Raw genomic sequence first — 13,966 nt, forward strand, 5'->3', positions numbered from 1 at the left:
ACATCACAGGGGGATGTAGCCCACAGACACAGGGGTGCTCTCATATTGACCTTTGAATGTGACCTGAGAAAGTGAGGCAGAGCCCTGCTGGGACAGCACTGTGCAGTGTCAGCTGTGGAAGGCAGCCCAGGTCAGTGTCCCGCTACTAGCATGCATGTCCCCCCATGAGAGAGAGCATGGAGCTATCAAATGATTCCCTCAGTGGAAAGTAAATGCTAAAAGCCAGTGCAGCCATGTGCAAGCATCCTGAAAGACATGGCCTGCTGGCACGTCTTTAAATCTGGCATTCAAAATTGCTCAGACAGATGGAACAAAAGTATGTAATAAAATGTGACATTTTATTTTATCATCCATGTTTGTTAAGTGAATTCTTCTGATTATCACCACTGTCAGGAGCACTGAATGCGAATTCAGATTCTGACAATTTGCAGTTTATAAAAACTAACTCCCGCGGTCAGACAAAAAAAAAGAATAATTAATTGCAGGATGCACATTCATGCGTGGAATCTGGCCACAGTGGGTGACAGCTCAGCCTAACAGAAAAAAATGACATGATTTGAAAAAGTCACAGTTTCTGTAGTCAGTCATTTACAGATTACTGCTCAGTATTAATTACGTACTTCATAGTCTTCCTTATCTATATATCTGTACTCAAGATATGATTAGAAGTTCATGTTTTCCACGCTGTCTTCCCAGTAGCTCCCACTTGTTTGGTGTGTAACTGAGCACCTTGCTTTCTGTCTTCCCCAAAGTCCAATCGCTGTGGTAGCAGAGCCTCTTCCTCACTGTTCTTTGCTTGCTGCTGCCCTGACCGCACTCCCAGAGGCCAGGAGCCCCCCCTGGGCCGTGGCAGAACTGCAGGGGTTTAATTTCCCAGTTTTTATCCCAGAGAAACTAACCCAGAGATCCAGCACTTGCTGCACAGCACTGCAAACCAAAGGAGGAGGTGGAAAATTGGCATCTACACAGAGCGAGACGGGACACTGGGAAAGATGGCCCCTCATGCCTCCTTTTCCAGTTTGGTTGGGGATTTCGACAGCAATTGTATCACTTAATATTCATTTAGTACTAAATTGGGAATATTAAGCAGTATATGATTGATATTTTAATTAGCAATTAGATTAAAAGCAACCTCTTCATTGCAAGGGAGATGTCCTTGGGAACTAACTTTGTGTTTGGCACTATTTGCAAACAGATTTACTGAATTTCATAGGTGACAATTTTCTGGGGCCTAGACCTGTATTTGCTGTGACTGCATGCTCCTCCTCCAAGCATGAATAGTTTACATCCCAGAGCCATACCAAAAATATGTGTGCGGAGGTAAATACTAATTCCACAGTAGCAGCAAACTCAAGCCCCCCGCCGGCCCTGAATGCTGGCCGTATGAATAAGTGCCCTAGTTACATCATTGGTACTCACATGAATGCCTGAAGAAATAACTATGATATTACTAAAATTTTTAGTCATCCTTTCCCCGTGGAAACAGTTTTCTCACTGAAGAAGTCAAATCAATGAAGGAAGCGCTGTCACCTGTTAAAAAGGTGCAGAAACTATCCCAAGTCTGGGGACAAAGGCGTTTCCCAGGGGAGGGGCCACATTCCCTTGAGTGTCTCAGTAACAGAGAGATTTATAGTCAGGGGCACTTGTTTGCTCGTGGCTGTTCCTCTGGTGAGAGAGAGGGTGACAGCAGACGGGGCTGCTTTCAGCCAAGGAGCATTGCACAGAACCTGCTGATCCTGCTGGATTTCAGCCTCCTGAAAGCTCAGCCCTCTGTATTCCTCATCCTCGTAAATGCCAGACCCTGGCTGCAAGTTATATCTGAAGACATAGCTGAATATTGCTGGAGATTCTCATTTGAATCTCCCTAGTCCAGCATTGGTGCTGACTTCCTGCTGGTGCCAGCATCAGTGCCCACAAGGGGAACAACCGGCAGCGTTGGTGCTTTTAGCAGCAGCATTACCTCATTCAGGCTTCCTCACAGCTGGCTACGTAATCGTGCGTACAGCATTTCACTTCAAGGAGCTTGTCACTTAGGCAACGTGCTGTGGTGCTGGGGAGTGGAGGGAGCACGTGAATGAAGGCAGCAGAGGCAGCTCATTGGGTCACAGGACAGGCAGCAGGCTCCTTGGTAATATTGTCACTGCTAAATGGGTTTCTTTTAGACACTAGCTCCCATGTCTTTCCAAGCAGTCTAAAAATATGCACTTACTGGGTGTGTATATTTTTCTCTATTTCTGACCTTGTAAGTAAATATTTAAGAGCAGTTTCAGCACTGGATCACAAGAAGAGTTTCCACTGGGGAATGTGTTCTATTCACTGGTGGATGAAAGTGTTGAATCATTACCACTTGGGTTTTTGCAAGCACCTCTGAATGATACACAGGCCAAGAACTTTTTGCAAAAGTTGTTCAGTAACGTATTTCAAATAATGAATATTTCAAATAAATTATTAGGAGCCACACTTGATTAAGAAAAGAGGCAAAATAGTTGATGAATTTTTCATACCGCTTTACCGTTAATATAATAAATATTACATGGTACTGGAGGGAAATGAAAGATTTTGATATAAAAAAAGAAATTAACTATGAAGAGAAAGCACCTGAAAATTGGTGAAGGTGAATATCCAGATTTGAGAGAGCTGAATAATAATGAAGCGATTTCCAGGCAAAAAAATATGACAAGTACAAATCACTTTGAGAGGCAGAATACTCATTCTCTTCAATTCTTTCTCAACAGAGAATATACGGACTTCCCAAACTTTCTTTGGTTCTATTTAAAAATGAAAGAAGACCCCTGAAGATAGCTGGGTGAGAACACACCTCAATCTGAATAAAGGGAATTATGAGAGCAGCAGAACTGATATACAAAATGGCTGTAACATTTAGGGGGTGGGGGGGAAAGGAGGAGGGAAGGGGAACATTTTGAATATCAAATTATGCTTTACTTTTAGTTTGCAAAGTGAATTTCAGCTTAATACTGAACTAGCATGATAGGGTAGTTTGTTTTTTGAAGACAGACTCCGTAAGATTCCTGATGTGCTCTGAGTAGGTTCATTCTGCAGCATTAGTAGCAGTGCCATTAAGCATGTCTGAGTGGTCAGGCAAATCTGCTCTGACATAATGCTTCAAGCAAAAATGGCATTAATTTCTCGTTGCTGTTTCACTCAGGTGCAGTGTGAACAGATTCTAACTAGTTTTATCAGCTGACTGTTCATTTTAACATTTACAAAATTAAATATTTATTTTTAATCTTGTTTTTATGGGAGAGAGGCAGTTAGCTTTTTTTCTTTCCAAATCCCTTCCTTGTTACCATCCTTTTTAATGGTGCATAGAAAGTGGAAGAGAGAAGAGAGGGAACAAGTTTTAAATAAAGGAACAAAACACATATTCCAGAGTTTAAAAAAAATAAATTCTAAAAGTGGAATGGAAAGGGAGATGCATTACATATTTTTCTCCATTGGGGCACACTCTGATAAATGCCATCCCTCAATTCAATTTAATAAAATAAGTTCCACTTAATGATGTCTATAAATAGTTCTCATGACCTCAAGAATAACACACTAAAAGGACATAAATGCTTTACATTCGTCATTTCTGCAAATGTCTCATTTACAAAATATGTCATGGGTGCACCAGTCTTCTCATTGGACATTTCCCAGCCTTGGCGTATCAATCCATGTTTTGCACATCTGCTCCGAAAATGTAATTAGTTATGCCCATATGCTACAGAAGTACATGATAAAACTTAAAATACAGGAAAGGCTGAGAGGCCTGACAGACTTTCTCCTTCCTATGTGCATGTTGTTGAAGACTAAGAAAAGCATGAAGCTTTTTTTGCCCTCTGCCACAGGGCGAGGATGTCATTGTGTCATAGGCAACTTCAAGAGATTAGATGAACACACTTTGTAGTTAATTCTGTTAGTTCTGGTCATTTTGTTAAGGAGCTTATAACTGAAAAAAGATGGAAATATTTCCCATATAGATGTACCTTCTTGCCCTGTTCATTAGCATAGTTATGAACTTTGTAAAGCAATGAAAAAGATAGTTGGGATCCTCAAGTTTTGTGAAAGAGGAGATCCAGATGAGAATCTCTCGCTAATTTAAATGATTACCTCCTGTAGCAAATGCAGAAGCTCTGAGTGTGTTGGTCAGCTTTTTGACAGCTCTGCTCAGTCTTGCTAGCATGTGGCAAAGTAAACTAGTGATTAAACTAAAGCAAGCAATGTGCTGCCCACTAAAAGTTGGTTCAGTGACTGCTGTTTTCTTGTTTTTTCACTGAAATCCAAAACATTGTCGCACTGTTTACAACCCTAAATAATTTGTGGCCATTTGGCATTACAGAAACACCATTTTAATTTAATCTCTAACAGCACGTTTAGTTGTTGCATGAGTTGTTTAATGACTGTGCACTTAAAAAAAAAAAAAAAGGAAAAAATAAAGCCCTTTCAAATTATTACCATTCTTTTAGTTCAGTACGGGGTACAGAATCAAACTGTGGTACCTCCATCTTCATACTTTACTTTTAGGGTTAATTTGGAAAACTGAAAAGCTCTCCTGAGTATAGAGATTTAGCTTTCTTTATAAGCTGGCTATTTTAAGATCTGTTTACAAGATCACAATATGTAACATCATTCAAAAACAGTATGAATTGATTACATCCTTCTGGAGAACATGTAGCAGTAGAATAGGCATTTGTAGCTGCTGCACTGCCCTATAATTAACGCCTTATTGCTTCCCTTCTAAACACATGTTGCTACTGCTGGAAAACAGCTGAGATGCTTAAGATGAGACAATGGAAAATATTCCCCTCCCTAAATATACCCCTACTCTTTTTCTGAGAAATGGCATAACACTGCAGTCACTACCAGATAGAAGAATGAAGGCAAGATATGGATTACATATTTTTGCTTCAGTTTATTTTTAATGAGCAGTTTTCCCCCAAATACTATTAATAACTTGAATATTGCTTAATAGGGAGATCATATTAGAACAGCTAAATAGAATCTTTGATGTTCCCCTTCATTTCAGTGGATTCTGGATCACAGCATAGTGACGGAATGCTCAATAATCTCATCAGGAATATTCATGTATGCCAGAATGAATGAACAAACCAAATTCTACCTTAGGGAACTCAGTTCTGCTCTAAGCTGGTTTCAGATTTTTGGAAACTAAAAATAAAAAATATTTCCTTCATGCTCAGTTCTCCACACAGATGAGGGAGCTAAACATCACCTGCTGGCTTTACGGGAACCTGGTGGTCCCATATGATGCTCGGCTGGCCATTTTATGAAATGTTACTTGTGATCCCACATGCATGCTATAAACTAGCTGACCCACAAGCAATGAATTAAAACAATATAACATCTGGATCTGTGTTATTAGGGTATTCCCAAGGAAAATCTTCAGAACCTTGCAATATTATTGTAATAAATACTCTTGATAAAGTAAAAAGCAGATATAATATTGTTTTCCATAAAGGTCAGCTGTAAAACAAATGATTCTAATTCTATAAATAGCAATAATGTTCATCAGCTTTGTCAAACTGCAGATGACTTTCTTAGCAGGGAAGCCAAAATTCCCATAGCAGCCCTTAAAACTTGGTGTAACATGCATTTGGTATATGTAGCAACCTGTATAAATGGGGAACAAGAACATTTTAAGTTAAGGGTTAAAACACAACCTAAAGGTAATGGAAATCATTAAAGCAAATACCCATTAATTATATAGGAGGTATATTTCTCCTTTCATACTATTTTTTCTCTTCTGTATTCTGAAATTTATACATAGACTGCAATGCAAGTGACAGATGACAGTTATCTTTGTGCCTCTACTGTGGCATCCATGGAGCAATGCCACCAAGAGCTCTTTTGCCCTCCAGCTCCCTCTAGCCCATGGTAGAGGTGCTGCTAGCTAGGGTGCCCTGACCTAGCACACCCTGCTCTCCATGCCACTGCCAGCTCCTCTCATAATGGGCCCTATCCCCTCTCCTAGCACAGCTGCCAAAGCCCTGATTGAACCTGGGAGAGGTGCTAGGCCTGAGCAGGAGGCAGTGTGTGACCTGTAGAAAGTGGCTTTGCTCCCTAAAGGCTTGTTAAAAGGAGAGGAAAAATGAAATCAGGGATTTTCTCATATTGGTGCCTCTGCATTTTAGCCAGATAGGGCATGGTCCTTTTTGTTAACAAGAGTTAGATAAGACTTGCTGGTTTGACCCAGAATATTAGATATTCTGCATAGGGCTGATGCTTTTCTGTATCAAGAGTCTGCTTTGATAGTAACTTGGGAATGGAGAAAAGGCAGGTATAAAAAAAAGTTGGGCTCAGTCTTCAGCAGAAATCTATTTCTTCATCAGCTGTATCAATACGTGACTGAACGAGGCACAATTGTACTTGTGTAATAATTCTACATTCTTCTAACAGTTGTGTGCTGTCTAAAAATGTGTGCCTCCAACAAGGGCATGATCATCATCACAGAATGTAAACCGGCTGCTTTTCCTGTTCTTGCGGCTTTCCTATTGTAATTCTTCATCATTTTTCTTCTGCACAATGAGATGGTAACAAAATATGTGCAACCACAGGAACGAAATGATGTGCTCAAAGGCACCCGTAAATATTGAACAACTTACTTCTCTACGTTAAGCTGTCACAATTAATTTGCACATAAAATCGGTACTGTCCTGTTAGTGAATTAGCACAGAGTCTCCAAACAGCCTCAGCTATTTTCTCTTGAACCCAATTTAAAATGGATTAAATCTTTTTCTACCCTTGCTTTAGATTCCTTTTTGTCAGCCAGGTTTTTCTATTTATTGCAAAAGATATTGCTAGTGGACCAAAGCAGACAAGGCGCTAGATTCCCTTAATGGTTCTTAAAGAATTACTCTCTATTTTTGCTTTATTTTATGGAATTGCAGGCTGAGTTTTAGGTTCAAAGAGTCTCTCTTCTGCTTGTATTAGAAACTTTGCACTTTTGTGTGAGATACTGCTGAAGACAACTGAATGAACTGAACTATCAAGTGGTAAAAAAAGAGATAAAAAAGCATTAGTATCTTGAAACCTCAAACTGCTCAACTAGGCAGTATGCAGTGTTCTGTGCTAAGTACAAGCTTTGTGGAGTCCCAGCAAATCTTCTGGGTTCCTGGGCAGGAGACGCAGGTGATCAGGATGTCTGCTTCTGGCTTATAACTGAACAGCCAAACACAGCGCACTGAGTCTATGAACAGCTCTGTGCATGAAAGCAAGAAACTCTGTGATAGCTGTACACATACAGAGCTTCTCATTCTGCTCTCATTTTAGAGACAAGGTTTTCAACACCTAGTGAAATCACTTGATTTAAATGAACGCAATTCCAGACAATGTATAATAATAAGTCTTATTTCTTTTCAGTTGCAAAAGAGCCTTATGAGATGATTTACTTTACATTAATTTTAAGGATGAAATAATATCCTGCTATAAAATTTTGCAAGCATTTATTCTTCTTGTCAACTCAAAAGGCAGTTCAGTTGCCCTTTAAGTTGATTTATCACTTGAGAAGCAGTGAATCCTCCCCACCACGTGGTATCAATGTTGCCAAGGAAGGAACCAATTCATCTTGGTTTGGATCTGACAGCTAATGGCTTACTTGCAACTCTTGATTATTAATACAGACATAATAATGCTCAATTGTTAACTAACCCTGTAAACAATACAATTATCGGAGGAAATAGTCCTGCTAAAAACCACTGTTGTGTCACAGTCTAAATCCAAACTGTCAGAAGTCAAAGTATGTATTGTCACCTGTAGGAAAATTGACATCATTCTTTTCATTATTACACCTGTTACATTTTAAACAAAGACATTCTTTTGGACATTCTGCATTTCTTTAGCCATGCATCTTTACCTAAACCAGGATGCAGCTTCACTTCCCAGGTCTCCAAAAACTCTCAAGTGTCCCAGAAGTCTGTGGCTGTCCCCTTGAGGTGCAGGTGAGTGGTCATCCCTGATTTCCTGAGAGTCTCAGGCTCTGTTGGGCAGCATTTTAATGAAGCACTCCGTGTTCAGCAGATGCTGCTGTGGGACAGGGCTCTTCCTCGCATCTCAGTGCTGGCAGGGCTGGAGACAGGCACCTGAAAGCCCCTCAATGAGTTGTGATGGTCTCAGTGGGAGCCTGAAAGCTGGGCAGTGCTTTAAGTATGCTTTGCTGTCCAGGTGCTTTCCACTGAGACTGTACAATTTGATCCTTTTGTCACCAGTCAGTTACCAGGTAGGTGCTCTTCCATTTGTCAGAACGGGTTTACTTGGCCATTTTCTTTTTCTTTGAGTAATCTTAATAACATGACAGAGGGTCCTCTTATATACACTTCTGCCCTCATCTATTCTTCATTAAGCTACAGGGGATTGCTGTGCAATGCAGGAGGCAGTGCTGATAAATAATATTATAGTGCGAGTTGGGCATTTGAAAGAAATCTCCTTCATATTCCTCCTAGCCTGCAAAGCTGCTGGAAGGTTGGTTTCATGAGTGATTTGTGCCAGCATTATCTTATTTTAGTGTCTGTCAGTGAAATCCTGCCCATAGCAATCAGGCATGTGAAAGAATTTCCACATATAATACCTGAATATTTTGAAAAGTTCCTACTTCTACTGCAGCCTGAGAGCAGCAGGGGTCCGCAGCTCAGTTGTTGAGCCCACATTCATTTCCTCTTCCTCTGGGCGGGCAGCTCTCCACAGATCACTTCAGGCTTGTCATCCCTAGCAAGGACAGTGTCTGCACCAGGCAGCCTCTCGGTGCTCGCAGTCACTGATGCCTCACAGCAGATTCTGCTGTACCTCTCTTAGTGGCAGTGTGTGCTGGTTACAGCTCATCTGCTCCGTCACTGAGAAGAGTTTTGGTCATTTCTTTGCATGTGTTTTCAGTCCAGCAGAAAAGACAAGTGCATTGTTTACAGGCTGTAGCTATGAAGCACTAACACAGAAAGAGGCAATGACCTTTTCTTGCCTCTTGGAATTTTTCCCTCTTTATGGTCAAGCCACAGACCACACATGCTAAACGTGGCAGCCCTGATGGCCATGCAATCACAGTGCTGCCTGAGGAAGCTGGTTACCCAGGCTGTGGCTTACCAGTAGCTAAGGTTTGCACACAAGTTCTGAGAAAAAGGCAGCTTAAAAAAAAGTCTTTTAAATAATATTTTGATCTGTGCTTTCCAAGTGTCTGTACATAAGTTGAGAGTGCTGTCACAAGTGCTTCAAAAGCACCGGACCGGTATCTTATGGCAGTGAGATGGGAGGCAGTGCTCTGTTCCTGGCACTGGGCAGACGAGGCATCACTGCAAAAGCTGGAACTGCTGGGCCCAGCGAGAGGCTCTGGGCTGCACAGCTGGCAGTCACCCCCCTGTCAGTCCCTCTGTGTGTGCCAGAGCTCACTGCTCATGGCAAACACTTCTAACAGGTCTTGAAACAGGGTGGAAGGTCCTTAGGAACCGTTCTCTGCAGTTGCCAGAGGAAGCCTGTAAGCTATGGTGGTTATATATTCTCTAGATGGTGATTACCTAGCTAGGAAACTGCAGATACACTCTGAATTTTCTTTTTTATGATAAAACAATGACATTGTTTTTAAAAAGAGATCTCCTGTGAGTTTGAGAATAAGCCACACTGAGATGGATGGGGAACTTTCTAGCACTCAGAGCTGTTGTTTGGAGCTCTCCACAGACAGAGACACTGACATTGCATTGTTTATGCACACTGCTTTTTTTAGACACTTATAATCACTTCTTCACTGTTTAATTAATTTCAGAGGGAAAATCTGCAGAAGGAAATAGAGGTGTCCAGAACGAAGCTCTTGGCTGTATGTAAGAAAGTTGAATTCTTAGTCACTTTTGGCACTTCAGAAATCATCTTAAATAGTTGGGCTCTAACAGCCTGCACACAGCTACCTGAAAACAGCAGAAAGAATATCCAAACTATAAGCAGATTGACTTTGAGCAATAGAATAGTTTAAACACTTTCCAAGCATTAGCCTAAGGAAGCTGAAACTCCATAACAGAAAAATCTTTGGAAACAGGGCTAAAGACACAATCCGTTTTCTAAAACGGTAAGTATTGGAAGTATTGGCACAACTCAGAAAGAACAATGTTTGATTGTACTTAATAATAGGCCTCATTTTTCCTTGATACTGCTACTAGAAAATCAGAATAACAACTCGACTCAAACCTCTACATGACTACTAAGGTTTAGTAGTCTAACTAGCTAAAGAAGAAAGTAAATGAAAAATAAATCCTCGACATAATGAACTGTAGCCCACTGTTTTCAGGAAGGATGTGAAATATCTGCTGCTGCTTTGATCTCCAAGTACCTCAGAGAGCAGCTCTCTGCTTGGGCAGAACATGCTGGTAAAAATCAATGCAAAGCACATTTTGGTATTCATATCCCAACCAACCAGGCATTGCCCTTTCTCAGAGGTGCTTAAATTACATGCATAATACTTAATTTTTGGTTGAGCTTAAACAATTGAGTCCTTCTAGGTAAGCCTGTTGAGGCTCCTTCCTGAATGTTCTTTTCTCTGGCACTCAGAGCGTTACTGCTGCCTGTCCTGTTGGATTCCTGTTTATAGGACTGTACACTACTGAGAGATTAGGAGCTAAAAAAAGCAAGCAAAATTCAGAATTAATAAATGCAAATTAATGCACACTGGGGAAAAGCCAATTCTCCTATATATACACACTGATGGAAATTAAATTATTTAGTAACCTTCAGAGTAGCTCTTAGTGTTATGAAATGGCAGCTCAGCATTCAGTGGTACTTTAAAAAATGAATCGGAAACAGGAAAGAATGTGAAGTATAATTGTGGCAATGTGTTCATGTCTGGTGTGCCTGCATTTTGATGACTGGTTGCAGCAGAACTAGAAACTACAGAGAAAACCAGCATCTATGAGCATGGATGTGAAATGGCTTTTGTATGAGACGGTATCAGGCTAAGGCAGTTCCTCTGGGAAAGAGGCAGTACTTGGAAGTCATGCTAGAGGTCGGTGGCATGGGGAAGTCAAACAGGAAACAACTGTCAGCTCTTCTCTGTTTAAGATGCAGAGGCCATGATTTGAAATTACTGTAGCTCGTTTAAGAAATCACACAATAACTTGATTTTTCCTGCAAATTGAAATGTGAATCCATTGATATCCAGCGTGGTAAATTGTAAAAGTTTAGATGCAGTAAAAATAAAAAAGGATTATGGGTTTTAAGCACATTGATAGAAGCTGTGACGTAAAAGAAAAAGAGCAGCATGGATATTGTGGGGAAAGAGCACACATCACTGCAGTGACCATCTCTGCCCTGCGAGCACTGACCTGAGCACCTGGTCCTGGTTTGCATGATGAGCTCCTTATGTTTCCCAGGCTAGGAGAAACCACGCTTCCTGTAGTATTTCACAAGCATCTTAACTGCTACTTTATAGCTCAGAAAATTGAGTCAAACTTTCATTAAAGCTTCAGGGGCGGCATGAGAGCAATCTTCTTGCTCTGCCTAGGTCACGCTCATCATTTGTTTCTTACAACATTCACCCTGGCACGGTCACAGCCAGCCAAGTGCAGCTGAGAGCTGAGGAGCTGTAGACGTTTGCTGAATGACCCAAGCAGGATCACAGATTCTCACCAGAAGATGGTGAGGGCTGATGCTGGTTCCCAAAGCCAGAGCCATAGTGAGGCGGGGTCCAATTTCTGTGCTTCATTCTCCCCAGGTTCAGACTTAGGTTTGCTCCCATTGTGACTGCCAAGGAAAAAGAACAACTGCAGCAGTTCTAAGTGCAGTGTGCCAGACCTTTGGTGGAATCATTCAGAATCTTTCAATGCATTGCTGCAGCAGCAAATCGTTTTAGCAAAAAACTCTTTTCCTTTCTTTTCCCTTTCACTTCCATACCAGCTCTCTGAAAAGGGAAGTTAAGCACAGTGGGAAGGTCAGCTGTGAGAGTAAAAGGCTATTCATTGGCCTCAATGCTGCCAGCTCTTGCATTGGCAGGATGAGTGCTTTGACTAACATGATGTCTCTGCATATACAGTCTGCATGAACTGCCAAGCTTTTATCTTTTAAAAAAGATCAAATGAAAGATGCTTAGTTGACTAGTAAATAATACAAACTGTAAGCTGCATTAACAGCACTTAAAAGCAGTATTAATCTCACAGAACAGCATCTTCCCATACCACTTTGCCATCAGGTGACTAGATCTATTAAAATAATCCTGAACTGCTCCTTCAAATCCATGATACAAAATTTTACAAATACAAGCAATTACTCAGTATAGAGAATATAATATGGAAGCTACAATGCCAAGATAATTCTGACAGAGTAGAATGCAGAATGAAGACAGACTTTCCTTATTAAACTTTTTATTAAAATTGAGCTTTACTTTACATATTTAAAATACTTTATATCCAAGTTATGCAATATGTATGAAAAAAATTGAATGTGAACACTTGCATAAAAATATGTAAAATCATGACTAAGCAATATAAAGCAATATATAGCATGTTCCAAAATGTATTTCAGGAGTAGAATACCTGAGTTTTCAATAAGCTGGTTTCCTGCGTTTCACTGATTTTAACAGTTGTATTTAAGAACATATCTGATCTCATATAAAGCACTTCTTTGGTTGAGAAAAACTTCACGGAAAAGGTAGAGATCAAGCAGAGATATTACTCAAGGCCTGTCCTCAGAATCTTCTTCCCCATGATGATCCACTGTTTGAGATGCTAGGAAGGACTCCCATGTAGCAAGGCACTTAAAAAAATTCACAGATACATATTAATATAGCAGACTGACTTCTGTAAAACTGGTAGCCAAGGAGAAAAAGCAGCAGAAAAAGAGTACATATGCATTGTCACAAGCTGTTTTTGTGGGACCATGGTAATAGCAAAATATGGTTTCCTAGGCAGCTCAGTGATATGCAAAATGTTAGCCAGCACGCTGGGTGAGCTGTAAAGGTCACTTTTACATAATGACAAGCACACAGTGTGAGCATCGTAATTGTATGTGTTAGCATGGGAGATGCTAACATTAATTATGCTCTTCTTTAATCTCTCCCTTTAGTTACAGGCAAAGATCTTCTCCAAATAGAAAGCACAGTCACACACAGTTCCTTGGTAATCTCTGTGGATTCCTATAGCATACCCAAAATTCTTTCCAAGTTAAATTTTTTTTTCTAAATACACAGATAATTTGTTTTTCCCCTGAGTAATGAGAAAGAAATGGGACCAGAAAGGCAGGGGGCTGAGGGGAGATTGCCATATTTACAGCAAATGTATTTCTCTCCTAATGAAAAACATATTAATAACTGTACAAATTATATATATACAATACATGTATATATGTATATATACAATGTATATACAAAAATATATACAATATATTTTATATATATATATATATATATTATTAGAAGCAGTATAAGTGAAAAAATAATGATAATAAAAATCCCCAAATGAATTGTAGTTCAATTTGGCTTAAATGAGTGTTGGCAGCCTTTCAAACCTTTATAAATCAGAAGTTAGTATTGAGGATCATGGCAAGCCTATTGCTGGGTAACCCATGATGTGCTGATGCTTGTTACCCAGCATACCAGGTTTCTGCCATTTCACATCTGTCATTAAAACAGTGGAGCCAAACTCATGCAATAATTCTGTTTTGAAATGGAAACATTCTAATAAAACTTTGACTTACACACTCATACTTATTGCTATTGATAATGCAGCTCATTTGCTTCTTACTGTACAGTTTTTTCACGAAGAATCTGAAATATTCATAATAAGTAACTCTTCTGAAAATCTCAACAAATTCTCTTATATTAAAACCTGAACAGCATACTCAGTTAATTCAAACTTTGAATTAAGTCAGCCCTGAAAACATCGTAATTTCCTAAGTGAAAACTCTTGCCATAAACCATTTAACCTACAATAATGCACTACTGCCCGTCTACCTGCAAGAAGACAATTGGGCTGATCTGACAGTCACAAAT

The 13,966-nt window shown here is 40.0% G+C and overlaps 1 protein-coding gene across 3 annotated transcripts in view; it reads right to left on the minus strand.

Annotated features, from left to right (window-relative positions):
• The window catches only part of SNX7 (sorting nexin 7), an 83,401-nt gene that overhangs the window by 43,971 nt on the left and 25,464 nt on the right, over positions 1 to 13,966 (minus strand). Inside the window, exon 9 of one of the 3 annotated variants that reach the window (XM_042819117.1) lies at positions 12,390 to 12,732. The exons of the other annotated variants lie outside the window; for them this stretch is intronic. Within the exon in view, the coding sequence (XP_042675051.1) occupies positions 12,652 to 12,732 (81 nt within the window). The 3' untranslated portion in view covers positions 12,390 to 12,651. Of the gene's footprint in view, positions 1 to 12,389; positions 12,733 to 13,966 lie in introns of those variants that run through there. 3 annotated transcript variants of the gene reach the window in all.

This window comes from Centrocercus urophasianus, unplaced genomic scaffold, assembly GCF_019232065.1.
Source record: "Centrocercus urophasianus isolate 14NV4802_14NV808 unplaced genomic scaffold, USGS_Curo_1.0 seq_18, whole genome shotgun sequence".
NCBI classification, from domain to species: domain Eukaryota; kingdom Metazoa; phylum Chordata; class Aves; order Galliformes; family Phasianidae; genus Centrocercus; species Centrocercus urophasianus.